The 27875-nt window shown below is 38.4% G+C and overlaps 1 protein-coding gene and 3 long non-coding RNA genes across 8 annotated transcripts in view; 2 read left to right on the top strand and 2 right to left on the bottom strand.

Moving 5' to 3' along the window:
- The window catches only part of AGL (amylo-alpha-1, 6-glucosidase, 4-alpha-glucanotransferase), a 79487-nt gene extending 76420 nt beyond the window's left edge, over positions 1-3067 (bottom strand). Inside the window, exons 1-2 of one of the 2 annotated variants that reach the window (XM_060139519.1) lie at positions 2764-3067; positions 2076-2225 (exon numbers count right to left, since the gene is read on the bottom strand). In XM_060139519.1, the coding sequence (XP_059995502.1) occupies positions 2076-2157 (82 nt within the window). In that variant the 5' untranslated portion in view covers positions 2158-2225; positions 2764-3067. Of the gene's footprint in view, positions 1-2075; positions 2226-2301; positions 2450-2763 lie in introns of those variants that run through there. The other variant, XM_060139518.1, reaches the window with a different exon arrangement.
- The window catches only part of LOC132514594 (uncharacterized), a 115960-nt gene that overhangs the window by 66076 nt on the left and 22009 nt on the right, over positions 1-27875 (top strand). The window lies entirely within an intron of this gene.
- The window catches only part of LOC132514592 (uncharacterized), a 44165-nt gene continuing 18918 nt past the window's right edge, over positions 2629-27875 (top strand). The window contains exons 1-5 of one of the 4 annotated variants that reach the window (XR_009538866.1): positions 2629-3218; positions 15823-15930; positions 16010-16157; positions 17548-17700; positions 25487-25664. This is a non-coding gene — a long non-coding RNA (uncharacterized LOC132514592). Of the gene's footprint in view, positions 3219-6511; positions 6618-11253; positions 11358-15822; positions 15931-16009; positions 16158-17547; positions 17701-25486; positions 26208-27875 lie in introns of those variants that run through there. The other 3 variants (XR_009538864.1, XR_009538865.1, XR_009538867.1) reach the window with 3 other exon arrangements.
- Positions 14610-24510, bottom strand: LOC132514593 (uncharacterized). The gene is made up of 2 exons (XR_009538868.1): positions 24396-24510; positions 14610-16329 (listed from the first exon to the last, which is right to left on the bottom strand). It is a non-coding gene; the product is annotated as an uncharacterized LOC132514593 (long non-coding RNA).

Genomic DNA, 27875 nt, shown 5'->3' on the forward strand with positions numbered 1-27875 from the left:
TTCTATGCCCATTGAGTAATCAGAAATCAAGGAAAGGAGATAATAACAAATTAAGGAAAAGCTTCATGGAGTAGGTGGAATTTTAGCTGAAGGCTGAGAGGGAGGCAACACATAAAATGATAGTAAAGGGATTTAATAGATATACAGGAATCTGACAGGAGTGGAGGTGTAACAACAGGCATGAGAAAAGCCACTGGGGAGGGAATTAACAAGGGAACTAGAAAGATATAGGACACCAATAATGAGGAACAATGAGATAAAATCTTGGCTAAGGAAGGCAGATTATAGACATTATAGAATGTCCTGGAAGCCAGGCAGAGGTGTTTAAATTTGACCTTATAAACACCAATTAATAAAAAGAGAAGAGATGGCATAAGAAGATTATTTCAGCATCCATATTCAGGCATATGGAAGAGACAGGCAGGCAAGAGGAGACATCTGGAAAGAAATTATAGGGCTTAAAAAGAGACTTCAGTTAAAGAGAAAAAATCATCAAAGAATAGTACAAAGTTTCTAGCCTTGGAAACTATGAAAATGGAAAAGTAAACAGGGAAGCTGAGAAATAAAGAACATTTGAGAATTTTGAGATGGTTTTGGACATGTTAAATTTAAGCAAATCTGACTGGAGCTATCCTAAGGCTCTTCCATAGCATGATACTAGGATGAAGCCAAGAATCGATGGTGAGAATAGACAGCTATAGCGATCTAGCAATGCCTTATATCTATTTAGGGCTTTAAAGCCATTTATTATTCATTTTGAGCCTCAAAACTCAGGAAAGTAGAAAACCAGAAATTAACACCTTCATATCACAAATAAATTAATGTTTAGAATTAATGTGACTTGCCCAAAGTCAAACAATTTGTTAGTAGCAGAGCCAGGAAAATTCTAGTTCCCTACTCTTGCCATTACACTCGCTTGCTTCCAAGAAGCAAGCAAAGCTCAAGGCCTTTCTTCCAAAAGGAGTCATCAGTATGGAGGCAACAGCTGAGGCTATGAGAATGTATACTTCTTTGAGGGCAGGAGAACAGAAAAAGAAAGGATTCCTTGCAGATATACACAATTAAAATGTGGAAGAAGAGAGCTCAGCAAAAGACACCACCAAGTTGACAGGAATACTTAAGAGTGTAGGAAAAAAAATTAAAACCAGAAAACTGCAGAGTCAGGAAAGCCTAAGCACTCAGTGATCTTAAATGCTGAAGTTGGAAGAAGATAAAGATTTGGCATGGAGGAAACACATTTGATGGACGAAATTTTTTTTTAAAATTTAGCTCTTGAGAAATTCAGGGAAAAAAGAATTCTTCAAATGTTTACTACTATCAACATTCATTTGGTACAATAATAAAGGGGATTGTATTTTATTTTTCATACATTAAACTTCTATTGACTACTTCACAAGTTATATTAACATAAATGAGTGTGAAATGCTTTTTTTAATGCTGAAAAATATAAAGTCTAAGAAAATAAAGCATCTATTTGATAAGTCTTATAGAAATATAATTTGATCTTTTAAATCACAGCTCAAATATATTTCAACACAACCTGATCAGTTATTTCACTTTTTCAGCAAAAAAATATTTTCAGCTTTTTTACCTTCTCCATAGTTGAGAGGCTTTTGACAAACATAAATAATAGTTTACTTTTTGCTGTGATCTAGTTTACTAATTCAAATGTCTGGTAAAGGAAAAGAGCGAGAGCTATAAAAAAGCAAAACTACAGATATACCCAAAGTAAAATTACTTATGAAGCAATTTCCCAAGTTTTAATAGTAAATGCTAATGGAAATAATACGGTCAATCTTCCGATTATAAATGCAACTTCTGTCTTAAGTAGAAGCTAGAATGCAAAGTAAAGTGAACAATTTTATTCTCATTCTAACATGACAGATATAAATAAAACATTTTCAACTAAAATCCACTTTCATTAGTGATATTGTTTAGAACACAGCAACGTCTTCGCACAAATCAGGTTTAGAAAGGTCCTTGGAAATGATGTCTAAAAGTTAAAAGAAATTTTAACATGACTATGAATTAAAAATGTAAAAGACACAGAGCTAATCAAATGACTTACTACTGACCTTGTTCAAGTCTGAAGAGGGTCTTTTCCAGCTTTTCCATTTCGTTCAGAAGTAAAATCCTAATCTGTTTACTGTGTCCCATTTTGGCTTCTAGAGGATTTGAAATCTTTCAGAAGAATGAAAAGAACTCCGAAATCGAATGAGGTACCCCTACGAAACAAAAAAGGAATCAAGATAAAGAAAATAACTGTACCTTAGATTCTCTAAGGCTGACAGCCACACTTACATGTTCAAAATGTGTTTTAACCCTAGCAGAGCAACGAGAAAGAATGAATCTTATACATAAGATCAGAAAAAGCAAATTGATAGTTGTTTCCTCCCTTCGAGCACAAGACCGAAGCAAAAATTACAGTTTAAAAAAATGAAGTATTTTTACATAATCAATACGTTTTGGAAAGCCTGGAGCTGGGTGGGGGGGGATGGGGTAAAATTCCCAGTCCCAAGCCAACCGGCTTCAAAGACTTTCATATGGCACTTCTGCTTACAAGAGATTAGCCTGCTCAAAGATAACAGGTGGGAGATCTCCCCATTCCCAAATTCGGGTCGGAAGCCACCAATGGGGAGATGAGAACAGAAGGAAGCAGTTGTTGTCCCTAGAATAGCTGCCGTGGACATAGAACGTACATACAGAGCTATAGATAGAAGGAACGCATTTCCCCGGGACGCCGGCGGCATTCCTAGCACTTACACCGAGCAAGTTATACGTGCCGCTTCTGGGACACTGCAGGGCCCGCGACTCTGTTGTTAAAACAGTCGGGGGAGGAGACGCAAAGGAAAGTTAAAGGGAAAAGGCAGGCTGCCCAGGCGCAGAAAGAAGCCGCCGACGAGGAGGGCCGGGCGCCGTGAAGGGCAAAGGGAGGGGCGGCGGCAGCCGAGGCAGGGCCGAGGCCGCTGTGTGAGTGACAGAAAGCTTCTCCGTGACTCCGCCTCGCGCCGGTCCCCGAGGAGCCCCTCGATCCCCACTGGGCCTCGAGAGCACACAGCCTGGGTGGGAGCTGACAAGTCCCTTCGCCCACTTCCGGGAATCTCCGTACCTGCTCGCCCCAACCGCTAGTCTCGCGAGAGTCCGATCGCGGGCTGCCCGGGTGTAGGAGGTGGCTGAGGACCAGGCGGCGGGCTGCCTTTTTTCTCGCCCGGAGGAAGGTGAGACGGCTGGGGCGTGCGTACCTCACCTTTCACAGTCTGCGAGCGCATGGTTGAACATTAAAATGCCGCGGTAGGGGGCCGCGAGCTAGGTTGAGCTGCACCACAGCGTCGTTTTGTGGACCCTCTGAATGGCGGGAGGCAAGCCACCTGGCTTCCTGTGCCATTTCTACCACATTATGTTTTGTGTCTTCGTTTTGACTTTGTTACGTGGCCTAAGTTTTCGTGGCCTAAATTCCCTGAGCCTTGATTTCCCCGTGTCTAAAATGAGGGGCCTGGCTACGGTCTCAGATATTACATCCTTCGCGTGTCCACATTTCTAGTCCTATCACAGAGCGGGCCCGTCTTCCTGAATACAGACATGTAAGGACTAGGTGGGTGAAGTGTGGCCAGTCTGTGAACGACTAAGGGGCAAATACATGTGTGTTTACAACGTCTGGTTGCACCTAATGTACACCACGTAGACTTGAAGATCGTCTGAGACTAAGAATCTATATTGGCTATAGCTGCACATATTTTAGGCCAGACATTCAAGACATGGTGCAGATGCCTAAGGAGATTTTATGCCTGAGGGAAAAGGAAAGCCCATTTTTCAGGGCCTTTGGAGGGCACCTAGGGATCATGAGAAAATGGACAAAAGATCTGGAGTGTGGAGAAGAATCTTGCTTTCTTTACTGTGGAATTACTGTAGGTCCAAGAAGAATAATGGGTTAAAAACTAAAGATACTGAAATGTTTGCTTGTTTCAGTAGTTTTCTGAGAATGGCTAGTTGCAAGTGGTGCAAAACTGAGTTTGGAAACCCACAGCTCGTTTGTTCATTCAACTGACATTTATTGAACACCTACAATTTGCCAGGCACATTGGTGCTGGGAATGAGGCAATGAAACAAAGTCACTGCCCTCATGGAACTCCTACATGTGATTGGTAGCAGACAGATAAATTAAGTAAATTACATACAATAATTAAAGGTCATAAGACATAAAGCTAAGAAAGGGAAATTATGGAAGAATCAGGAGAGGGTGGTTTGCAGTTTTAAGTACAATAATGAGTAAAGGACTTGCTGGTAAATTGACATTTGATCCAAAACAGAGAAAGAAGGTAGAGGATATCCAGGGCAGAGGGTTATACACATAGGTACAGGAAGTGCAAGGGCTGGGATGTAGGAGCATACTTGGCGAATTCAAAGAGGTCACTGTAGCTGAGTGGAGTAGAGGTAAAAAGTTAGGACAGATAGATGGGGAGGGGTGAGTGGCCTAAAAGGCTTTGTAGGCCATTGCAAGGACCTGCGCTTTTGCTCTGGGGAAAAGAGCCATTGGAGGATTTTGAACAGAGCAGTGACGTAATCTGACTGACTTTTAAAAGGGTCACTCGGCAACTTTATAGGGAATAGCTAAATAACCCTTAGGGTGTGGTTAGGAAGGAAGCAAGGAGACCTGTTAGGAAGCTATTTCAATTATCTAGGCAAGACATAGTGGTGTGTGTGTGTGTGTGTGTGTGTGTGTGTGTGTGTGTGTGTGTGTGTGTGTGTGTGTGTGTGTGTGTGTGTGTGTGTGTGTGTGTGTGTGTGTGTGTGTGTGTGTGTGTGTGTAGCAGTGAAGGTGGAGAGAAGTTGTTGAACTACGAATCTATTTTAATGGTGAAGCCTACACCACCTGCTGGTGGAGAGAAAGGAGTCAAGGATGATTTAAAGTTTTCTAGCCTGAGCAACCAGGACATTATTTCTGTCCAACAGAAATATAATATGCCACATAGGTAATTAAAATTCTTCTAGTAGCCACATCAAAAAAAAAGTAAAAAGAAACAGGTGAAATCAATTTTAATAATATATTGTATTTAACTGTATCTTAAACATGATTTCAGCATGCAGTCAGTATAAAAGGTTATTAATGAGGTATTTTAGATTCCTTTTTTGTACCGTCTTCTAAATCTAGTGTATGTTTTACGCTTCCAGCATGTCTCAATTCTGATAGCGACATTTCAAGTGCTTGATAGCTTCATGTGGCATGTGGACAGTGCAGAAGAAGCTGTCATTTAGTGAGAGAGGAAGCAAAGGGGAGGGGCAGAATTGGAGGGTGAAATTCAGGAGTGTTGTTGTAGACTGTCAATAAGCAAGTGAAGATGACTGTCCACTTGCTTGAGATGACCATCAAACATCCAAGTGGAGATACTGAGTTACCATTTGTAGCCCTGGTCTCCAAAGGAGTGTTTTTCAAATTGTGAGTCGTAACCCATTAAGGGTTGTAAAATTGATTTATTTGTTGCAACCAGCAATTTTAAAAAAGAAATAAGAAAGCTCTGAATGCACTGCATCTAATAAAAGTATTGTTTCACAAAACTTCTGTTTCTATTACTTATGTTTTGATATGCTGGGTCATGTATTCCTCCTGGGGGGTCAGGGTTAAAAACAAGTTTAAGAGCCACTGCTGTAGAATGTATGCTGTGTAAAGTCGTAATAATTCATGATTATGAAATGGTGCCTGGGTTTGAATCCCAGCTCTGCCTCTAACTAGCTGTGAAGCTTTGGAAGATACTCAACTTCTTTGTGCTTTGGTTTTTCCAACTGTGAAGTAGGGATAAAAATAGTACCTACTATTAATTAAACAAGGACCTAAGAACTGTGCCTAATACATACTAAGTACTGTGTAAGTACAAATATCAGCGCTGACCCTGTTGTGAAACATAGTCCACATTTATGTTTGTCTTCAGTCTCTCCTTTCCATACCCCCTTTGGATTTCAGGTTTTCCTATTACTGTCTCATCGCACAGCCCACCTGGTGATCACTCTTCACCAGGGCTCCAAAATTAGCCTTGCCTCCTGTCCTTCCTCCAGCAAAACAGTCACTTCAGTGCCCAGCATTTCAGCCAGGTATAAGAAGTAAAACAGATTGATGAAGTGAATTGCTTTAGTAGTGAATTCTTCTTAAACAAACGCTTAAATTTAAAAAGAAGATTTGTTAATCCAAATGGCCTTAATTTGGGAGATTTCATGTTGTGAAAGAAAGTGAAGAATGTTAAGTAATGAAAACATTATGATTTAATGTGATGTATCTCCAAGATTAAATTTATAAGCAACATATTATCCTTCTTAAAAAGAAAAGACCCTGGCATGCTATTTGCGAAGTTCTTGGAATGCCAGTGAATTTGCAGTCTAGGGCAATAGTGGTGCCATGTGCCGCTTTCATTTTGGTGAACATTTGTCATGTGCCTGTCCTGTGCGTGACAGCGAGCTATATATACACAGTAATCTCATGCTGGAGTTGTTAGGAGAAGACTCTCCTTGAGGAACAACTGATGGATGATCTCAGCTATTTGGCAGAGACTCTAGTGTTTTCTAAAACATTGATATTAATGCAGCTGGCGAGTGGGAGAAGGGCTGTGGTCAGAAGGGGCTTTCTTCAGGTTTGTGTATGTATGTGTATGTTTTCTGAAAGGAAAGGAGTTATTTGGGGGTATTATTTATGGTTAGGTCCCAATTCTGTGATCTTCTGGGTCTGAAGTAGAGGGGCTGCCTTATTTGGTTTTTATATTCAACAGTATTTTCTGTGTATTTTGTTTTGTAGCAATAGTATACTGATATTATTAATAGTTTTATCTTATAAAATTTGGAACTGTGTTTCCAAAATCCCTTCTAAGGTGAATAATTTATTCTGCATGTTTTGAAATATCCAGATATAGCCAGTGAGGAGAAGAAGGGAAGATAGGAAAGGAAATAGAATTGAAGTCAGAGAGGTGTGGAAAAACAGTGATTTTTCAAAAAGGAAAGAGTACAACATCTCCTTTGGAGATAAACAAACCTCAGATTAGTTTCAGTCTCTCTGAATTACAGTTGATTCATCCATAAAATGGAGAGAACAACACCTCACTTGTGGGGTCACTGTGAAGAGGAGATGAAATAATGAAAGCATTTAAAGTGTCATTTGGGGACTTTCCTGGTGGTGCGGTGGTTAAGAAGCCGCCTGCTAATGCAGGGGACACGAGTTCGAGCTCGAGCTTTGGTTCAGGAAGAGCCCACATGCCATGGAGCAGCTAAGCCCGTACGCCAAAATTACTGAGCCTGTGCTCTAGAGCCTGCGAGCCACAACTACTGAGCCCGCGTGCCTAGAGCCCATACTCCACAACAAGTGAAGCCACCACAGTGAGAAGCCCGCTCACCGCAAGGAAGAGCAGTCCCAGCTCGGCGCAACTAGAGAAAGCCCACACGCAGCAACGAAGACCCAACGCAGCCAGAAATAAACAAATAAAATAAAATAGTGTCATTTAGCATTTAGCAAAAATTAGGCTTTTAATAAGGATAGCCTTAAAAAAGAAGGGGTGATGGGGACTTCCCTCGTGGTCCAGTGGATGAGACTTCGTGCTCTCAATGCAGGGGGACTGAGTTTGATCCCTGGTGGGGGAACTAGATCCCACATGCATGCCACAACTAAGAGTCCGCATGCTGCAACTAAAGGTCCCTCATGCCGCAACAAAGACCTGGCACAGCTTAAATAAAATAAATAAATAAATATTAAAAAAAAAAAGAAAGAAGGGGTGATGACTAGTTGCCTTTGCTGGGTCAAAGATGGCCGTCAGACAAAGTAGATGAAGAGGATTCCAGGGCATGGCAGAGATAAAAGACATCACTGAAAGGTCTCTTACTCCATGAAGTATAAAGGTGAATTCAAAGAGCAAAGTCAGAGCCCAAGTTTTCAGCCTAAATTGTACAAAACTGAGGAAGGGTGGAGACTAAGAATGAAGTAAGTGTTAGTTGGTATATAGTAAATATTTGTTTGAAAATTTATTGAGATGTACATATATAGAGGGAAATATAGTTGTATTTCTATTGAAACAAAATATCTTGGGCTCTTAGAGCTAACATAGGAAAAGTCATTAAAGAATTCCTAAGCATTGATATAACAAATTAGTCCAAAGCAGTGCATGGAATGCTTGGAAAGCATGATAGGAGGAACTTCAAGAGGGCATTTTTAGTGGTGATCTTTTCTTTATTCTTAGATCTTTAAAAAGTTCTTTGGTCTCCAATTTAATGCTAAATCATTTTCCCTTGCAAGTAAATTTAACTTTCTGTTAAAATAGTGGCTGCAGAGTTTCCATATAGGAGGGTTTAGAGTAGGCAGTCTGGTTGAGGAGAAAGGACAAGGAAGAGGACCTTGAAGTTAATTTTCTATGTTTGTCAGGGTGACTACAGCTGCATATGACAGAAAAAAACAAAACAACAGTGGCTTAAACTAGAGATGAGTTTATTTTTCTCTCACATAAAAGTCCATAGGTGAGGTGAGCAATTCAGAGCTGGCATGGCAGCTCTATAACATCATCAGGAAGCCAGGCTCTCTCTAGTTCACAGCTTCCTTCCTCTTATTATGTGGAACTCATCATAGTACAATAAGGCTGCCAGAGCTCCAGCTATCATATCCACATTCAGGGAACAGAATGGAGGAAGAGGAGAAGAAGGGTGATTTTCCTACCTTTAAGAATTCCTGGAAATACTACACATTTCCACTTGCATCTCACTAGCCAATACTTAGTCACAAGGTACATGCAAATGCAACCTTTATCTAGTCAGCAGTGAGACTACCCAAAACCCGGGTTCTGTTATTATGGAAAGAATGGATTTTGGCAGATAACCAGTAGTCTTTGACACAGTTTGCATGGTACTTTATTTTTTACTTTATTAGAAAGCAACACAGTTTGGAGCACGGGGATGGAAGGCTCAGGAGGAATGTCTCCAAGGGGGAAAAAAAAAACTTATTATGTAACATGCCTGACTGCACTGAGAGATGTTTCACAAACATCTCACAGTTTTCTGTCAGAAAGCCTAGGGGTGAATCAATCAATGATTCACTTGCTAAACAAACAAACAAAACAAACGGGGAGACTACGGCTTTATATCTGTCAGCCAAATGAGCTTGCTAAAACTAAACTTCAGAACTGGCCAACTTTCCCTTCATGTCACAAAGGACTGGGGTAATCATGCTCACTGCATGTTTATTCCCAAAGGGAAGAAGGGCAGAGGTGAGCCAAGCTCACCCAGTTATTCTTCCCAAATTCATCAACCGGGTAAGTCACTCTGCCTCCCCAGGAATGGAGTAAGTTAAAGAGCAAAGAGAAGCCAGGAGTTTGTTTAGGGAAGCCCTTTCTTTAAAGAAAACAGAATTAGGGAAAACCATTCTTCTTCAGGCATTATGCAAGTCATTTAACCTCTTTTGTGCCCAATTCCTAAACTGTAATCTTTCTTCCAAGGATATGCAAAAATAAAATATATAAGATGTTTTGAAAATGAATATATGCCCTATAAATAGCTAATAACAAGTAATATTTAGTGAGCATCTAGGAGGTACCAGGCACTGTTTTAAGCCCATTACATGTACTGATTTAATTCCCAAAACAACACTATCATTACCCCCAACTTAAAGACAAGGAAACTGAGTCCCCAAGTTTAAGTAACTTGCTTAAGGTCAGATAGTGGAAGAATGTGATTTCAATTGCATTCTCAGTGATTCTGTTCAGTAAACTCTAAATCTGAGGGCACTAACATTATCCCCATGGCCTGGTAATCAATAAAGTTTTTAGAAATTAAAGTTGGATGTTGCTTACTTTATCTATGGCCGTGTCAACAGTGAGTTTGTTTTCTTGCTTCTATGGATTTTCTAGCTAATTTAAGACAGAGTCATCTCAGGACAGTTCCTTCAGTTACCCTGCCTTCCCCTCCCTCCCATGGGTCTGGAGTAGATGCTCCCTATCTATGATCCTTTGTTGTATATGTTGTGTTATGTTGTATGATAACAGCTCCCTTTCCCACTGGGGTCCCTTAGACAGGGGCTGTGTTTTCTGTCTCTGGATGGCAAGTTGTAAAGTTATTTACACTTTTTAGATACAATAAGAAAACCATACTTTATTCTTTAAAAATTTTTTTAATACATTTTATATTTTAGAATAGTTTAGAGTTAAGAAAATAGTTGCAAAGAAAGTACAGAGTTCCTGACTACTTCACACCCAGTTTCAATATGTTCCCCTATTGTTAACATAGTAAGATGCATTTGTTACAATTAGTGAACCAATATTGATACATTATTCTTAACTACAGTCCATATTTTATTCATTTCTTTTTTGTGATGGGAACAATTTAAGATCTAGTCTCTCAGCAACTTTGAAGTTTATAACACAGTATTGTTGTCTATAACCCCTGTGCTGTGCATTAGATCTCCAGGATTTATCTACTGGTTGCAAGTTTGTACCCTTAAACAGTATTTCTCCAATTCCCCCTTCCCCCAGGCCCTGGTAACCACCATTCTACTCTCTGTTTTTACAAGTTCAGCTTTTTTAGATTCTACATATAAGTGATATCATACAGTAGTTGTCTTTCTCTCAGCATAATGCCCTCAAAGTCCATCAACATTGTTGCAAATGGCAGGATTTCCTTCTTTCTCATGGCTGAAGAATATTCCATTGTGTATATATACCATATCTTCTTTATCCCTTCATCCATTGATGGACACTTAGGTTGTTTCCATGTATACTTTATTCTTACAAACTGCTCTGATCTCTTTACCATTCCCCAACTGCTAGGTAGGCATGGAAAACAAAAAAAAAATTTAGTCTGTTTTAAAACTAATTCTGATCCAGTTATTTAAGTAACTCTTTAACTCTGTCTCTTTGAAATCATTGTTTTATGGTTTCAACCCCTCTTCCTCTGCTTACTTCTAAGATGGTGTCTGGCACACAGAGCAGGGTCCCACATGAACTTGTTGCATTGTGGGAGTTGAACTCTATGACCCTGAACTGGTCATTGTGCAGGGACTGGCATCACCTGAAGTATGTCTGTCTCATCTTATTCTTGGTTATCCTGTTGGCAAAAACTACTGATGTATGTAGCTGATAATTTCTTGGTCATTCTTTCTTGGCTTGGTCAGAGCCTAGAGGCCCTTCCTGCTATCTCAGCCTTCCTTGAAATCTTACTTTCACTACAGACTCCTTTGAATATATGAGATATTCTCAGCCTGGTCCAAGGCCCAAAGCATCCATCCATTAAGTCTTTGTTGGAGTGATTACACCTCTGCTGGGAACATGGCGTACCAATATCTCTTCAAGGTTCTGCTTTCAATTCTTTTGGGTATGTACTAAGAGGTGGAATTGCTGGATCATATGGTAAGTCTATTTTTTATTTTTTGAGGAACCATCATACTGTTTTCCCCAGCAGCTTTACCATTTTGCATTCCGTGAACAATGCATAAGTGTTCCCAGTTTGTTTGCATCCATACCAACACTTGTTATTTTCTGTCTTTTTTTTTTTTTGGTTTGTCTTGGGGTTGTTTTTTTTTTTTTGATAACAGTGATCCTGTTGGGTGTGAGGTAATACATCATTGTGATTTTGATTTGCACTTCCCTAATGAATAGTGATGTTGAGCATATTTGCGTGTGCTTATTGACCATTTGTATATCTTCTCTGAAGAACTGTCTATTCAAGTCCTTTGCCAATTTTTGAATGGAATTGTTTGGTTTTTTGTTGTTGGGGTCTCTATACATTCTGGATTGTAATCCCTTATCAGATATAGATATGCAAATATTTTCTCCCATTGCATGGGTTGCCTTTTTACTCTGTTGATTGTGTCTTTTTTTTTTTTTTTTTTGCGGTACATGGGCCTCTCACTATTGTGGCCTCTCCCGTTGCAGAGCACAGGCTCCGGACGCGCAGGCTCAGCGGCCATGGCTCACGGGCCTAGCCGCTCTGCGGCATGTGGGATCTTCCCGGACTGGGGCACGAACCCGTGTCCCCTGCATCGGCAGGCAGACTCTCAACCACTGCGCCACCTGGGAAGCCCTGATTGTGTCCTTTGATGCACAGGAGTTTTAATTTTCATGAGGTCCAATTTGTCTATTTTTTACTTTTATTGTCTGTTCCTTTTGTGTCATATCCAAGAAATCCCTGCCAAATCCAATATCCTGAACTTTATGCCCGTGTTTTCTTCTAAGAGTTTTGTAGTTCTGTAGCTTATAGTTATATAAACTATAGCTGTAGTTTATATATATATATATTTATATGTACATTTATAGTTATATAATTTTACATTTAAGTCTTTGATCCAATTTGAATTAATGTTTGTATGTAGTATTAGTTAAGAGTCTAACTTCATTCTTTTGGATATGGGTATATAGTTTTCCCAACATCATTTGTTGGAAAGACTGTCCTTTCCCCACTGAATGGTCTTATCACCCTTCTCAAAAAACATTTGACCATGTATATGAAGATCTATTTCTGGGCTCCCTATTCTATTCCATGGATCTTTATTCCATTACCATACTATTTTGATTACTGTAGCTTTGTAGTAGGTTTTGAAGTCAGGAAGTGTGAGTCCTCCAATTTTGTTCTTTTTCAAGTTATTTTGGCTATTTGGGGTTCCTTGACATTCCATATGAATTTTATGATAGATTTTTGTATTTATGCAAAAAAAAAGTCATTGGGTTTTGATAAAGATTGCATTATATCTGTGTATCACTTTGGGTGGTACTGACACTTAACAATAGTAAGCTTTCCAATCCATGAACATAGGTTATTTTTCTGTTTATTTATGTCTTTAATTTCTTTTAGCAATATTTTGTAGTTTTCATTGCACAATTCTGTTATCTCCTTGGTTAAGTTAATTCCTAATTATTTATTCTTTTTGATAGTATTGCAAATGGAGTTGTTTTTGTAATTTTCTTTTCAGATGTTCATTGTTAGTGTATAGAAATGCAACGTATTTTTTGGTGTTGACTTTTATCCTGCTACTTTGCTGAATTTATTTATTAGTTGTAATTGCTTTTTTGTGTGTGTACATGGAATCTTTACGGTTTCGACTATAAGATCATAACATCTGTGAACAGAGATAATTTTACTTCTTCCTTTTCTATTTGGATACCGTTTACTTATTTATTTGTTTAACCTACCTAATTGCTTTGGCTAGGACTAGTACTATGTTGAATAAAAGTGATGAAAGTGGGCATCTTTGCCTTGCTTTTGATTTTAAAGGAAAAGCTTTCAGTCTTTCACCACTGAGTATGATTTTGCTGTGGTTTTTTCATACATGGCTTTTATTTGTTGAGGCAGTTTTCTTCTATTCCTAGTTTGTTGAATTTTTAAATAAAAGGATGTTGACTTTTGTCAAATGCTTTTTTCCTGCACCAATTGAGGTGATCCTTTATTTCTTTTTAAGAATATGCATTTCCTTTTCCCTTTTGAAATGTCATAGGAAAGGCCACGGGGCTTGAATTTGCTGTTTCTCATGACACTATAATAAGTCCATGGCTAGCATGGTGCTAACAATGCTGCATTTACTGTCTTTTCAAAAGTAGTATTCTTCTTATTAATTAATTATTATTATTAATTTTGGTTAAGTTTAAATTTTTTCTCAGTTATGAATTAGAGTCAATTGGACAGCTGATTTCATGGTGGAAAGCCACAGCCCAGCTCAAATGGTGGAAAACAAACAAACTTCTCAGAACAAAGCTTTCAAAATGGAAGAATGCATAAAATATCCTGACAATAACAGTCTTAGGTCTGTCTCACCCAGAGAGTGAGTTCTTGAGGGGAGAAAATATCTTTTCCCCTTATCCCCAGTTACCTGGAACTGGAGATTGTTGTATAGTAAACACTTAATAAAACATCTTGGAGGGTATCAAAGAACAACGGTGTTCCCCTTGCCCTTTATTCCCTCTCCTTTCCCGAAGAGAGATTGCATCAGACTCAGTAACTTTCATAGTGTTAATTTATTGTGAAGTATAAATATGAAAGTATCCAAGTTCTGCAAATAGTGCAAAAGTGAGCAATTGTGCATTTTAATTTGACTTAGTATTGTTGAATTGAAATATTTAGATTTTGGTATGAAGAGAGGATTGTACTTTTTTTTTTTAACCATGTCACTATTGATTATTTTCTTATTCCAAAGCTGTATAGGCTCATGCATTATTTAATTCTCAAAAGTTAAGTTGATACGCTGTCTGAGGGTAGATGTACAAACTGTAATATAAAGCCAGAATTGGAAAATAGAGGTACTTTGACTAACTTTTCAAAGTAGGCTTTATGTTATGAAAAGCATCACAGTACACTGTGTAAAAATAAAATTAAATGAAGTATAATCTATGAGTGACACCTGCTTTATAGACTCTCAATTTGATGACCAACATAACCTAATTTAGCAGAACACTTGACCCAAGTATTTCACTGATGATCAAGTAAATTCTGATGAAAGGTCAATGGTATAACTACAAAGGCCAATCTATTTTAATTGCCTAAGGTTTAAAAAAAGCCCTCTTCTCAATTTACAGTGACTGTGGGAGTCATTTTACTGCTTACACAGTGATAAAGGACTTGTATATCATGAATGTAGCATAGTGGATAATCAGCAAAACTTTAAGACTAAATTAATCAGCACTTTGGAAAGTTTATTCCATGAACATAGGTAACATGTCCTGTCAAGGCAAATGATTGCTTCTTTGATTATAGAAAAATACTAATAAGTTTTCACTTTTTCTTTTTAATGTTTTACTGGAAAGAATTTAGTTAGAGATTCAAACATAGTAAAATTTACTTTTTAAAAAAATTGAGAATCACTGTGTTGTGCACCAGGAACTAATATAGCGTTGTAAGTCAATTATACTTTGAAAACAAACAAAAAAACAAGCAAGCAAGCTCAGGAAAAGAGACTGGATTTGTGGTTACCAGAGGCAGTGGGGGGCAGGGGAGGGTGTTGGGGGAAGGATGAAAGTTGTTAAGAGAGTAAATCCTAAGAGATCTCATCACAGGGAAAAATTTTTTTTTCTTTTGCGTCTATATAGAATGATGTATGTTCACTAAGCTTACTGTGGTAATCATTTCATGATGCATGCAAGTCAAATCATTATGATGTACAACTTTTAAACTTATACAGTGCTTTATGTTAATTATATCTCGTTGAAACTGGAAGGAAAAATGGATAGCAAAGTATACCTGCTTTAGGTCTGAAAATAATAAATACATAGAGTAATTGATATTTAAAAATAAATAAATGAAATATAACTCTTCTTTTAAAAAGAAAAAAGTGAGGCTTAAATTTGATAATAATGGTATTTTTGAAGTACAAATATATGAAATATATACTAAGTTCAGAACAGATTCAATATTTAGCCTTTGAACTGATAAATCATATCATATTCATTTAACATATTCTCTAGGTCCCATCTTGACTTTTCTTTCTCTCCTTCCCAAGGCTTACTGACTTTTTTTTTATATTTTAAAATAACAATTTTAAAAGTAATGAAATTTTAAGGTGCTTTCTGATTCCTTCATGTTATATCTTAATAGTATCATTAAAATCAAGATGTCAAACAACATTCTTGTGTTAATTCTGAGTCAAGGTGGCACAAAAGGAAGGACACTAGAGTGCACATCAGATAGGATGATTAAAAACTTTGCTGAGTCACTAACTAGTTGTTTGGACAAGTCACTCTTAGAGCCTTAATTTTTGTGTCAATACAATGATCTCTAAGCTAGAATGCATAAATAGGGGACATGTGCATTAGGCACAGTGAGGAACTATCCATACTTCAGAAATCAGAGCAATTTCTCTAAACATAGTTGGATGATATTGCATTTCAGGAAGACTGGGAGGGATCTTGGACAACCTAACTCATGAGATAGCTGTTTTCTGAGCAGTAAATTGAGGAAGCCCAAGCATGCCTCACTGACATGCCCTCACTCAACAAGGTAAGGAGGTGTGGGATGGTGATGGGGAAGAGAGTCTCTGGGGATGTTGAGACTTCCAACATGTCTCTCTCCCACATAGAATTTACAGGCATCCTGAGGGATCTAGGTGGGACCCATAAATATAGGAGAGAGTTCTGATCCTTGGACCATTTTTGGCGTTGCACTTTCTGCTACATAATACTCCTGTTAGGAGCTCGTCATCCACTGTGGATCAGGCAGGGTTACAGGTAAGCTTAAGAGTGGTCTTTACAGGTCTTCCCTGGTGGTGCAGTGGTTGAGAGTCCGCTGCCGATGCAGGGGACATGGGTTCGTGCCCCGGTCCGGGAAGATCCCACATGCCGCGGAGTGGCTGGGCCCGTGAGCCATGGCTGCTGAGCCTGCGCGTCCGGAGCCTGTGCTCTGCAACGGGAGAGGCCACAAGAGTGAGAGGCCTGCTCGTACCGCCAAAAAAAAAAAAAAAAAAAGAATGGTCTTTACAGCTGTCCTCTTCCCTAATTGGACGCTCAGTCCCAGGGACTCTCACTACCACTGTAAGCTTTAACACTTAGTGTCTAGCCTCCTAGGTATCTTGTATCCATCTCTTCATTTGAGATACTATGAGCTTGGACCAAAATGGAATTTCTCAGCAACACTGAGAAATATTTAGTGAAATAATATGATTTTTTTTGTATGAATACTTTGGAATCAATTTATACTTTATATATATTTTTTCCAAATTTTCTATATTGGAAAATGAATATTAAACTATAGGAATAATTCATATAGTCAGATATTCATATGGTCAGATTTACCATGAGTTGCATCATCTCTGGGTTGACAAAGTTCTTTGATACTTTATTTAGTATTATATTTGTTGGGAACCTACTCAGTGCAAGACAATCTAATTGCCTTTTGATATCTTATAATTATCTAATTGGTTTATAATATCAAAAATAGAAAAAATAGAAATTATGGAAGTACAGAATTTGCTTTCCTACAAAGAATAAGTGAACCACAGGATACTGTGACATCTACTAGTTCAGTAGTTATGTTTTATTAGTCAGTACCTAGAGGAGTACTTAAAGCCATGTAAGTTGGTTGCATTTTATTTGTCAGCATAACCACAGATCAAGTTGTCCCTTTAGTCCTTTGGGTTCAAGAGGCAGATTAAAAAATATTTAATTAACTTATTTATTTGGCTGCACCGGGTCTTAGTTGAGGCATGTGGGATCTAGTTCCCTGACCAGGGATTGAACCTGGGCCCCCTGCATTGGGAGTGTGGGGTCTTAGCCACTGGACCACCAGGGAAATCCCAGCAGAATGTGATGTTAACTGTCACTTATTAATCCAGACTTGGAAAAATTGCTTTTAAAAGTCATTTATTCATCTGCTAAATTAAACTTGCAATATCAGTGATAATATTTGATACTTATACAGTACTTTACAGATTTTCAAAGTATTGCAACATTCATGATTTCATTTAATCTTCACAACAATTTTGCAAAGAAGACAAGGTAGTAACTAACTCCATGTTATAGATAAGAAAAATGGTGTCTTGAAATGTAAAGTGACTTGTGTAATATAGTCTGGCTAGTCAGTGGTAGAAGGGAACTAATTTCTAAGTTTTTTGATTTCTAGGTGCAGTCACAAGGTATTATGGACTACATACAGACAGAGGGAACATATTAGAGCACACTGCTATTTTTTTTGTAGAATAAAACAGTACAATTTCAGAGATGCCATGAATCCTGTCCAGGATGGCATAAATAGGCAAGGATTCAATCTGACTGGGTAAGCTATGGTAAAAATAGCCTTAATTATAATACTTTTAGTCAAATGTCAGGATCTTTGTTCTTGGGGGTAGAGTTGGACCACAGACAGATCTACAGTGAAGAAGCGGGGAAGGGTCACAAGGACTTAAGCATAATATCAGGGCCCCCAGAAGCCATATTGTCTAGGATTTTTTGCCAGGTTCCAGTCTTAGCTGCAGAATTAGAACACAAGTCAGGACTGGCATAGCTGCTCAGATCTAAAAGATTGGGGAAACATAGTGAGAATTGGGCATGATGTTTGGGGAGGAGACTGCTGCTATTTAATAGGCTGGGGGATGTCACCCCAGAAGTGAAACAGAAGGAAAATAGGCTAATTGTAGATGCTTTGACATATTCCAGGTATTCTCATTAGCAGGGCGCAATCTGCTGGTCAGATGTCTTTAGTCCTCTCTGCTGGACAGAGCTCAAGTGGGCAGGGGCAAGAAACAGTGCTCTTTGGCACCTGAACACATGGTTCAACTTATAAAGCATGTGCTTTACCTGACAGTTAAGTGAGATGCTCTGCTCACATAAGTCCACAGATTTACACCTGTGAAGTTTCCATGTAAAATGGGTGCTATTGTCTTTTATAATAAGTCCCATGTGTATTTTCATAGAATGTTGACAGGTGAGCATATATTGCTTTATCAGTGCTTCTGGGATTATCTGAAAAATAGCACAGGTATTCTCATGACAGGTTTATGTTCATAAGTTTGGTTAGCATAAGACTTCCCTGGTGGCACAGTGGTTGAGAATCCGCCTGCCAGTGCAGGGGACACAGGTTCAATCCCTGGTCCGAGAAGATCCCACATGCCGCAGAGCAACTAAGCCTGTGTGCCACAACTACTGAGCCTGTGCTCTAGAGCCCGAGAGCCCACAACTACTGAAGCCTGTACACGTAGACCCCATGCTCTGCAATAAGAGAAGCCACCGCAATGAGAAGCCCGCACACCCCAACGAAGAGTAGCTCCCGCTCACCGCAACTAGGGAAAGCCTGTGCACAGCAATGAAGACACATCACAACCAAAAAATAAATAAATTAAAAAGAAAGTTTGGTTAGCATAAAGCAAAAATTAATTCAATGACTCACATGTAAAGTTAATAAACTCTTCTTTCTCCATGTCACTAATTTCCTAGTCTTGTGAAGGTCTGTACATTTCTATGGCTGAACAAATATGTGGAAAGTTTCTATTTGGGTTCCCAGGATGCTACATTAAGTTGTTGTCATCAGTGTGATGCTTTGCTATTCAAAGTGTGATCCAAGGACAAGGCAGCATTGGTATCTCTTGGGAGCTTGTTAGAAAAGCAGAATATCAAGCCTAATGCTAGGCCTACTAAATCAGAGTGCATTTTATCAAGATCTCCAGGTGATTTGTAAGCGCATTCAAGTTTAAGAAGCACTAGTTATACCTTTGTGGCTCAAGGTCATGCCTTCCTAAACCTCTATTTTTAGGCACACTCTACTTCCTACTCTTCTGGAATCTGTAGGCTATCAGCTAGCCAATTCATTTGGTTGTTTCTTAAATTCTAAACCTGTGACATTGTGTGCCCTATGCTGTCTCTTCCTTGTTTTGTCAGAGAAGGGACTTTTTCTTTTGCATTCCCCATATTTTTCACCTCTTTTCACTTGATGATTTTCGATTTTGGAGACAAACCATCACTTCTAGCTTCCAGGGGACATAGTCTCTCTCTGATCAACTTGAAGACTTTTTCCCACGGCATCTCTCTCAATAACATTGAGGTAATGAGGTTCTGTTTACTGCCAAATTCAATCATAAATGTGAGTTGCCACTAATATCAATATTGCATATTTTTAAGTAGCTTTAGAGTAAAATAAAATAAAATAAAACCACAAAAAGGACTACTTGGTAGCTTTCTCTGCTGTGTTCAACTTTTTGTTTTGTTTAACTTTTCATATTACAGAAATCTTGGACCTCAGAAATTTCATGTCTCTTGGCAATAGCTATACTTTCTGTGTCTTAGTGATAAACATTCTGTTATTTTATTCTAGAACTCTAAACCAATTAAAGAAAATCTTTATTGGACATTTTCTGTTCTCTGTTTTCTTTTTTTTTTTTTCCCTATCTTTGTTATAAAAGGAAAAACCCCTCATGGAATATGTTGCCATTATGAAATTTAGGTATTTATATGTATATTATTTTTGTGTCTGTATCATAAATCACATTTAGAGATATTCTCTGTAAGTTACACTTAAACATTTTTAGTTGATAAGTGCCAACAACATTATGGTTTGTTTCATAAGACCTCTCTTCACTTTGAAACCATATCCTCTGTTTCTTCCTTTTCTTTAAAAACCACACAGGATGTTGAAGAAATAAAGTGAGAGAAGTCTGCTGAAATATATTTACAACAAGCTATTGTAAATGTCATTTGTTGAATAATGTATAAAAGTTCATGGCACAAGGGGCAGGATTGTCTGAAAGTAACCCTGAGAGCTCACTCTTGGTTACCGAAGCACTGGGCTATCTGGAACCAGGAATCACCCTTCAACCAGTGCGAGAAGCCACACTTGAACTCAGCTTCCTATTAGACTGATGGCATTATTTTACCCTCTTGCAGGAACTACAGCTTTCTATGATCTCCGCTGTCCTCAGGTGCTGGGCAGCTAGCTTTCACAGTTACTCCCTTTAAATATATTGCATGCAATCCAGACTGCCTAACATTTATGTTGTGTGCTTATCTCCTCTGATTAAGGTTGGTATCATGCTTGCCCTGTAAGAAAGGAGAGCAACAGTGAGGTGGGGGATCTGCCCTAGAATACTGGACCAAGTGTCCATCAGATGGCCAGGGGCCCTGCGTACTTCCTCATGGGAAAAATGGGAAAATCAAAGGACCTGTGACTTTTCTTGTTGCTGACTCCTTGAGTTTCCTCGATAAAGCATATTCTTTAATATGATATTGTAAAATTCACCCAGAGCTCTGGTGAACCTCAGGGGACCCATCTTGTACAGCACATTTATTGATGATAATCAAGGCTTTGTTCTGCATACCCTGCTTTGGGGGAGTTCATATCTCAGTTTGTATATTTGTAGCATAGATTGAAGTCACTGCCATATTCCCATTTTGCCTTGGATAAAATGTCCTCCTATTGATGACTGTTAACTCATGCATTTTCTTCTCATCCATATGTCTCCCTTATTCATATCTGTCTTTGTCCAGCAAGATTCCATGATGTACTGTTCAATAATACTGTTGCTAATAGCTTAAACTTCCCCTTCTGTCTTCTTTGTGGCATCTGCCAAAAACTGCAACCATAGATAAACCAACTGTCTGCTTTCTCTGCATCTGTGCCTGAGCAGCCAAGCACTGCTGGAGAGAGTTACACAATAGGGCCTATTGGTATTACAAAAAAGTAATTAAAGCAACTTCAAACTGTACAGCAATCCTGTAAGGATTCTCAGTCAAGCTCTCTCCCACTTTCCATAATGATTATTTCAAGCTTCTTCAAACCTTCTTCCTCTCATCACCCATGATTCTCAGAATATGATATTGATTTTTATTTTATAGAGAAAATAGCAGCCCTTAAATGAGAACTGCATCACCTGTCCCATTATCTGTCCATACTATTCTAGTTTCCTTCGGTTACAGTATGGGTGTAATTATTTTTGCTGAGGCTAACCCCTCCTCTGGTACTTTTATTTTACTCCCTCCCACCTTCTAAGGTACCTGAAATTATGGATTACCTTTTGTCTGAATATTCAAACTCTCTTCAATTGGAGCTTTTAAAAACAGGATCAAGTATCTCCCAATTAAGAGAAAGAAAGAGAGGAAAGGAAAGAGAGAGAGAAATTTTCTCTAGATTTCTTCATTCCCTTCTAGTTACTACCCTATTTCCTCTGTTCAAATTTTTGAAAAACGGTTTCTATTTCTTTCCACCTAGACATTTCTAAGCCTTTTCCAATCTAACTTCTGCCTACATTGCTCCATCTCAGGATTTCTTAACCTTGGCACTGTTGGCATTTTAGGCCAATGTTTTATACTTGCGACACTGTCCTGCACATTTTAGGATGTTTAGCAGCATTCCCTGGTCTTTATTCACTAGATACCTGTAGCAGCTCTCTCCCTGCAGCTGTGACAACCAAAAATGTTTTCAGGCATTACCAAATGACCCCTGCAAAGCAAAATTGCTTCTGGTTTAGAATTGTTGCCCTATTCCCATGGCTCCTGTTAGGTTACCAATGACTTTCACAATGCTAAATCTCATTGCTTATCTGACTTGGTAGCTCAGTAGTATCTGAAATTGTTAACATCTCCTGCCCTGTAACATTTTTCTCTTGCCTCTATTGACAACACTCTTTTGATTTTCCTTTTACCCCTCAGATTGTTCTTTTTTCTTCCTTCCTTCCTGTTTTCCTTCCTTCTTTCCTTCCTTTCTCTCTTTCACTCTTTCTTTCCTTCTCTCTCCCTCTCTCCTCTCCCCCAAACCCCTTCTTTTTCTCTTTCTTTAAATCTTTTGAGCTCATCCTCTGCCAATTAACAATTAAATGTTGGCACTCTCTTCTACTCTGCTCTTTTTCTGGGGACTCTCATCCCCATGCAGAGCTTTAATATTCACCTTTATACTTGTGCGTCAAGCTTTGATGAACTAGCTTCAGTATGGTGAACAGGTCAACCCTCCCACCACCAGCAACAACAAAAAGCTGGATACAGTAGTTTATCCATAGCTTGTGAGTCTTTCCGTGACAGCCTTCTCTTTTAGAGGAAACAAAAAATCTGCTTCTAGCTCTACCTTTTGAAGTAGAAAACTAGCTCTTAATCAGAATAACATAGACAAAGATGAGTGGGAAAAAAAAAAAAAAAGATGAGTGAAATTCTTTAAATTGGCCTAGATAGGCCTAAATGATCTGCCTCCACCCTTACCTCTCATAGCTCTCTACCCTCCCCAATCTCATCCTCCATCATCATCCCTCCTGTGTTCCTGCTTGAGGCAACTAGCTGTGGTTCAGTCCTTTGTTCATGGTCTACCACAGGGCTATTTTATTTGTTGCCCTGTCTGCCAGGAAGACTCCTCTCACCCATCTCTGCAACTTAACCTATTCTTCCAATCTCAACTCAAGCAGACTTCCTCAGGGAACCTTCCTTGTTCTTCCTGACCAGCTCCCACTCCCCATTATGGAGGCCTTTAATGGCCTTTGTATATCTCTTTCTTACTGCATAGTACAGTAGCAGTTTTGCATTTACTTGTGTGATTAGTGAGGTGAGTACAGTTGAGCAAGGATTTTCAAACCAAGACTGCTTGGCTTGGAATCTTGGGTCTTAAATTCTTGGTGCCTCAGTTTCCTTATCTTTAACATGGGGATACTAATAGAACCTATTTTAACGGTTGTTGTGAGTCTTAAATGATTTAGTGTATATACAATGCTTAAAACAGGGCCTGGAACATAGTAAGCACTATGTAAATATCAGTTGTAATTTAAAAAATTTAATTATAATCTGTCTCTTCCACTTTTTTCCCCCCCATTTTGTGAAAGTTTATTTGCAGGATAAATTCCTAAAAGTCAAATTACTCATAGAATTAGGCACACATATTATCACAGTTGTCACACCTACCAAAAAGTTATTCCAGTTTCTAATCCCATTAATGGTTATGTAGAAATATCAATTTCTCTTATAATTTTATTTATTTTTAAGGAATTTAAGAAAGATTAGTGTAACCTTCTTTTTTTTAAACATGTTTATTGGAGTATAATTGCTTTACAATGGTGTGTTAGTTTCTGCTTTATAACAAAGTGAATCAGCTATACATATACATATATCACCATATCTCCTCCCTCTTGTGTCTCCCTCCCACCCTCCCTATCCCACCCCTCTAGGTGGTCGCAAATCTTCTACTTTTTTGCTCATTTTTTTTCCTCAGTGCCAACACAGTTCATGACACATTTCAGGCATGCAGTAACTGTCAGAGTAATGTATAAATTAAAGAGTTTGGGAAAAAGAAATGCCATATAAATACAAAGCACATTTGTATAGATGAAAAAGTAGAGATTCTGCATTGTGTTTTTAAAAATAATTCTACTATAGTCATTCACTTTACTTGCACAACCTATGCTAGAAGGGAAATAGGTGCTTTTTTAATTCTAGGAGAATTCAAACAATTTTTATGCTGGGTGAATTCATTCTAACACAATCAGTGAAATCAGAGCCTTTGAGTTAAAAATATTACTCAAATATTTTATATTTGAAGAACATATTGAAATTCCTATATTAAATACATAAGTAGACATAATTTTTCATAACAAACCTTGAAAACAAACATCTTAGTCTCAGAGGTTAAGGATTATGTAACAAAGAATCATTTTAGTTTTTAAAATATCGCATAAGATCTTGTAAACAAACTTTTAAGGACTCAAGTTTTTGATGACAAGATACCAAATAAATATAAATCTGACAAGTAAACCTGGTTCTGCAAGCATGCATGTGAGATTATTTATTTGGTATGGAGGTTGCTGGGTTCTTTGAATCATTATTAATTATTAGACATTAATAACTGAGAAAAACCATGCCACATGAGCAATGATAATTCAATGGAAAAAATCTAAACCCAAGAAGAGATATTGATAAAGTAGTATGTTGTCATTTGTGTTAGTCAGCTCAGGCTGTCATGACAAAATACCACAGACTGGGTGGCTTAAACAACAGAAATGTATTTCTCACAGTTCTGGAGGCTGGGAAGTCTAAGATCAGGGTGCCGACTGATTTTATTCCTGGTGAGAGCTCTTTCCTTTGTTTGCAGACAGCTATCTTCTCACTGTGCCTTCACATGGTGGAGAGAGAGAGCTCTGGGGTTTCTTCCTCATAAGGGCACCAGCCCTGTCAGATTAGGGCCCTACCCTTATGATCTCATTTAACCTTTATCACTTCATCACAGGCTCTGTCTCTAAATAGTCACATTGGCGTTTGGGGCTTCAACATTTGAATTTTTGAGAAAACACAAACATTCAGTCCATAACATCATTCAAAAGGAGGAGAGAATATTTTTATTTGGGTGAATATGCCAAAAACTTTCAGAAGAGGCTTTTAAGATTGACTTTAAAGGGTTTGAACTTGCAGAGTGCGAAGGGAAATTATACCATGATCTCAATATTATATGTGGAAAGCAGAAGGGATGTAGGATTTGTGTAAGGCTAGTGAGGATTTCAGTTTGATTGTTTTTCTAGTATGTGAGGAGAAAATGAGTGAATTTCAGGTCATTGGGAAATTTGAATGATGAGTTACGAAGTTTGTACTTTTTTTTTTTTTTTTTTCAGCTGCCATGGCTCACGGGCCCAGCCGCTCCGCGGCATGTGGGATCTTCCCGGACCAGGGCACAAACCCATGTCCCCTGCATCAACAGGCGGACTCTCAACCACTGCGCCACCAGGGAAGCTCCTGAACTAGTAATTAATATAATGGGATAAATGCTAGAATAAGATTCAGTTCACCAGAAACATATAACAATATTAAACTTGTGTATACCTAATAAAACATACTCAATATTTACAAAGCAAAAGTGGATAGAACTACAGGGGGAAACTGATAACTCTACAATTACAATAGACTATTTCAAAATATATCACAAAATTAATGATAGATTAAGCAGATAAAATATTAGAAAAGATACAGAAGGTTTGAATAATGGGAGTAACAGTATCGATGTTGGCTCGAATCAGAGAACAGTATAGCCTTGGAGAATAATATATCCAGCAACCAGAGAATATATATTAATGCTGTTTCTCCTTTTCCCTTGCCCAAATTCTCTTTTACAGTTACCATTTCCCAACTTTTCAAAAGAAATACCTCTTATCCACCCAAATCATCTATGATGCATCACCTTGGGGTGCAAAATCTTCAGAGGAAAAATCAACATATTGTTATTGGAGAAACCTCTTATACTCATAAACCTTTCATAGACCATTGTCTTTTCCTGCCTAATATGAATGTCTAGTAAGTGTGAGGCACGGCATTAGTGAAGGGGTAGTTTGACCCTTTGGGGGATGTTCCAGATTCAATAGTGTGGGACAGCTGGTGCAATGACAATTCTTGTTTTTGTTGTTTGACTAACTTACCTCTTTCATATTCTCACTATTATCAAATAATGAGTTACTCTTGAGGGAGTCATATCAGAGCAGCACTCTCACGCGGTAGGTGAGAAAGGGGGTCAAGGAGACCTGGCAGAGCTGTCCCCAGGGCTGTGGCCCCCATGCCAGAGCTTTAGCCTGGCCAGTCAAAGGGCTAGAGTCTCTAAGGGCTTGCCCTGGCAAGAAGCACCTCCTGAGAAAGAAACTGGGAGGAAATGGTGGATGTGGCTTAACCAGTAACTTCCACTAATAATGAAGCAGAAAATAGCTTTTCTAAACTATCAATAATAAAATGTACCAACTATGTTGAGGAAAAATCTCTATTATCTTTTTCCCATAGAAAATGGTATAAAAAGGCATTGCCATTTGAAGAGATGATTAAAAGTATTGAGCCAGAAAGTGTAGAAAAATTGTTATAGAGATATTAATTAATATTGTTATTGATATTGTTATACTTTTCTAGGTTATATGATGTTTGTGGAATTTATCATCCTTTAAAATGCATAATTTGTCATGATTTTATTCTCATGTTATATAAATATTTACTTTTCCACCTAATTTTTAAAATTTATAATGTTGTCCTCTTTTTTTAAAGAGGTCTGCACCTCATGTTATATAGGCTTCAGGGGCTTCCCTGGTGGCACAGTGGTTGAGAGTCCGCCTGCCAATGCAGGGGACACGGGTTCGTGCCCCGGTCCAGGAAGATCCCATATGCCGTGGAGCGGCTGGGCCCGTGAACCATGGCCGCTGAGCCTGCGCGTCCAGAGCCTGTGCTCCACAACGGGAGAGGCCACAGCAGTGAGAGGCCTGCGCACCGCAAAAAAAAAAAAATATATATATATATATATATATATATATATATATATATATATATATATATAGGCTTCAGGCTAACAAAACCTGAATCCATCCCTGGACCTGATACTTTTTCTATTTCTCTTCCTCTTTGTCTTTCTGTTTTTCTCATGATTCCTTTCCATGCTTTTAAAAAAGTAGGACCTATACTAATATATAAGGAATGTAGAACAAAATTAAAAAAAAAAAGTCACCTATGATATAGTACCCTAAACTTCAGAAAACCAGCTTTATTAAATCAAGTTCTCCCTCTCTGAGGTTAATATATCATTCTGATTATCAGATGCAAAATATATGCTTAATATATTTAAAATTTTACTAACAAAACTTTCATTCTCATCTACTTGTGTATAAAAATAAGATTTTTTAGTGCTATAAATATACGAAAAACAGGAATAGCTAAATCCTGACTCATTCTAGTAATAAGGTAATATTAACCCAAGGACAAATAAACTTTTAAACATATTAAAAAACATTAGATGGTCAACTTAAAAAATTCGTGAAGGATACATTGTTTTTCAAATTTCTTTTACGTGTACACAGGAAAAAAACATTTGGAGACAACTGATCTAGACAAATAAATATGGAAGGCTATAGAAATCAATCATGCAACTCCTTTAAGGGAGCTGCCATCTATTTTTAACTGCCCAGTTGGCATATTTCAGCAGACAGCTGCATCAGATGGATGGAGGCTGCCTGAGGGTGTGAAGAACATTGCATTGGCTCACTTATTTTCAGTTGTGAAATCTTCTTTACAAACCCTAATATTTAAAAAAAGTAATTGAGGCTAATGTTTTTATAATTTGGGGTGGAAATAGCTCCCATTAGTGATATAGAACAGAACATGAGGCTCTACAGGCCTATACTGGCAGCAGTTCTGGTCCGTTTCCCTCAAGGCCCTCCTTTTATTTGTCCAGAAATCCTTGTGTACTTATTATCAGTACTTAGGAGCAAGTGAGAGTGAGGTTGGGACTGATCCAGACCACCTTGATGCTGTCTTGTTGACGTCTGCCCTGGAGGTACCTGTCTTCAATTCAGAAGTTTTCCCTGCATAACTGGGGCTAAATCCCTTGCTTTAGGGCTGCCTAGGACCTGGAGCACCAGCAGTAGCTGATTTATGAGGATAGGCAATCTCACTTCCCTCATGCTATTCTTATAGAAAAGGAGTCTATTCAAACTGACCATGACTCCAGAATCATTGTTCTTTTCATTTCTTCCCCCA

This window comes from Lagenorhynchus albirostris, chromosome 2, assembly GCF_949774975.1.
Source record: "Lagenorhynchus albirostris chromosome 2, mLagAlb1.1, whole genome shotgun sequence".
Taxonomy (NCBI): Eukaryota; Metazoa; Chordata; class Mammalia; order Artiodactyla; family Delphinidae; genus Lagenorhynchus; species Lagenorhynchus albirostris.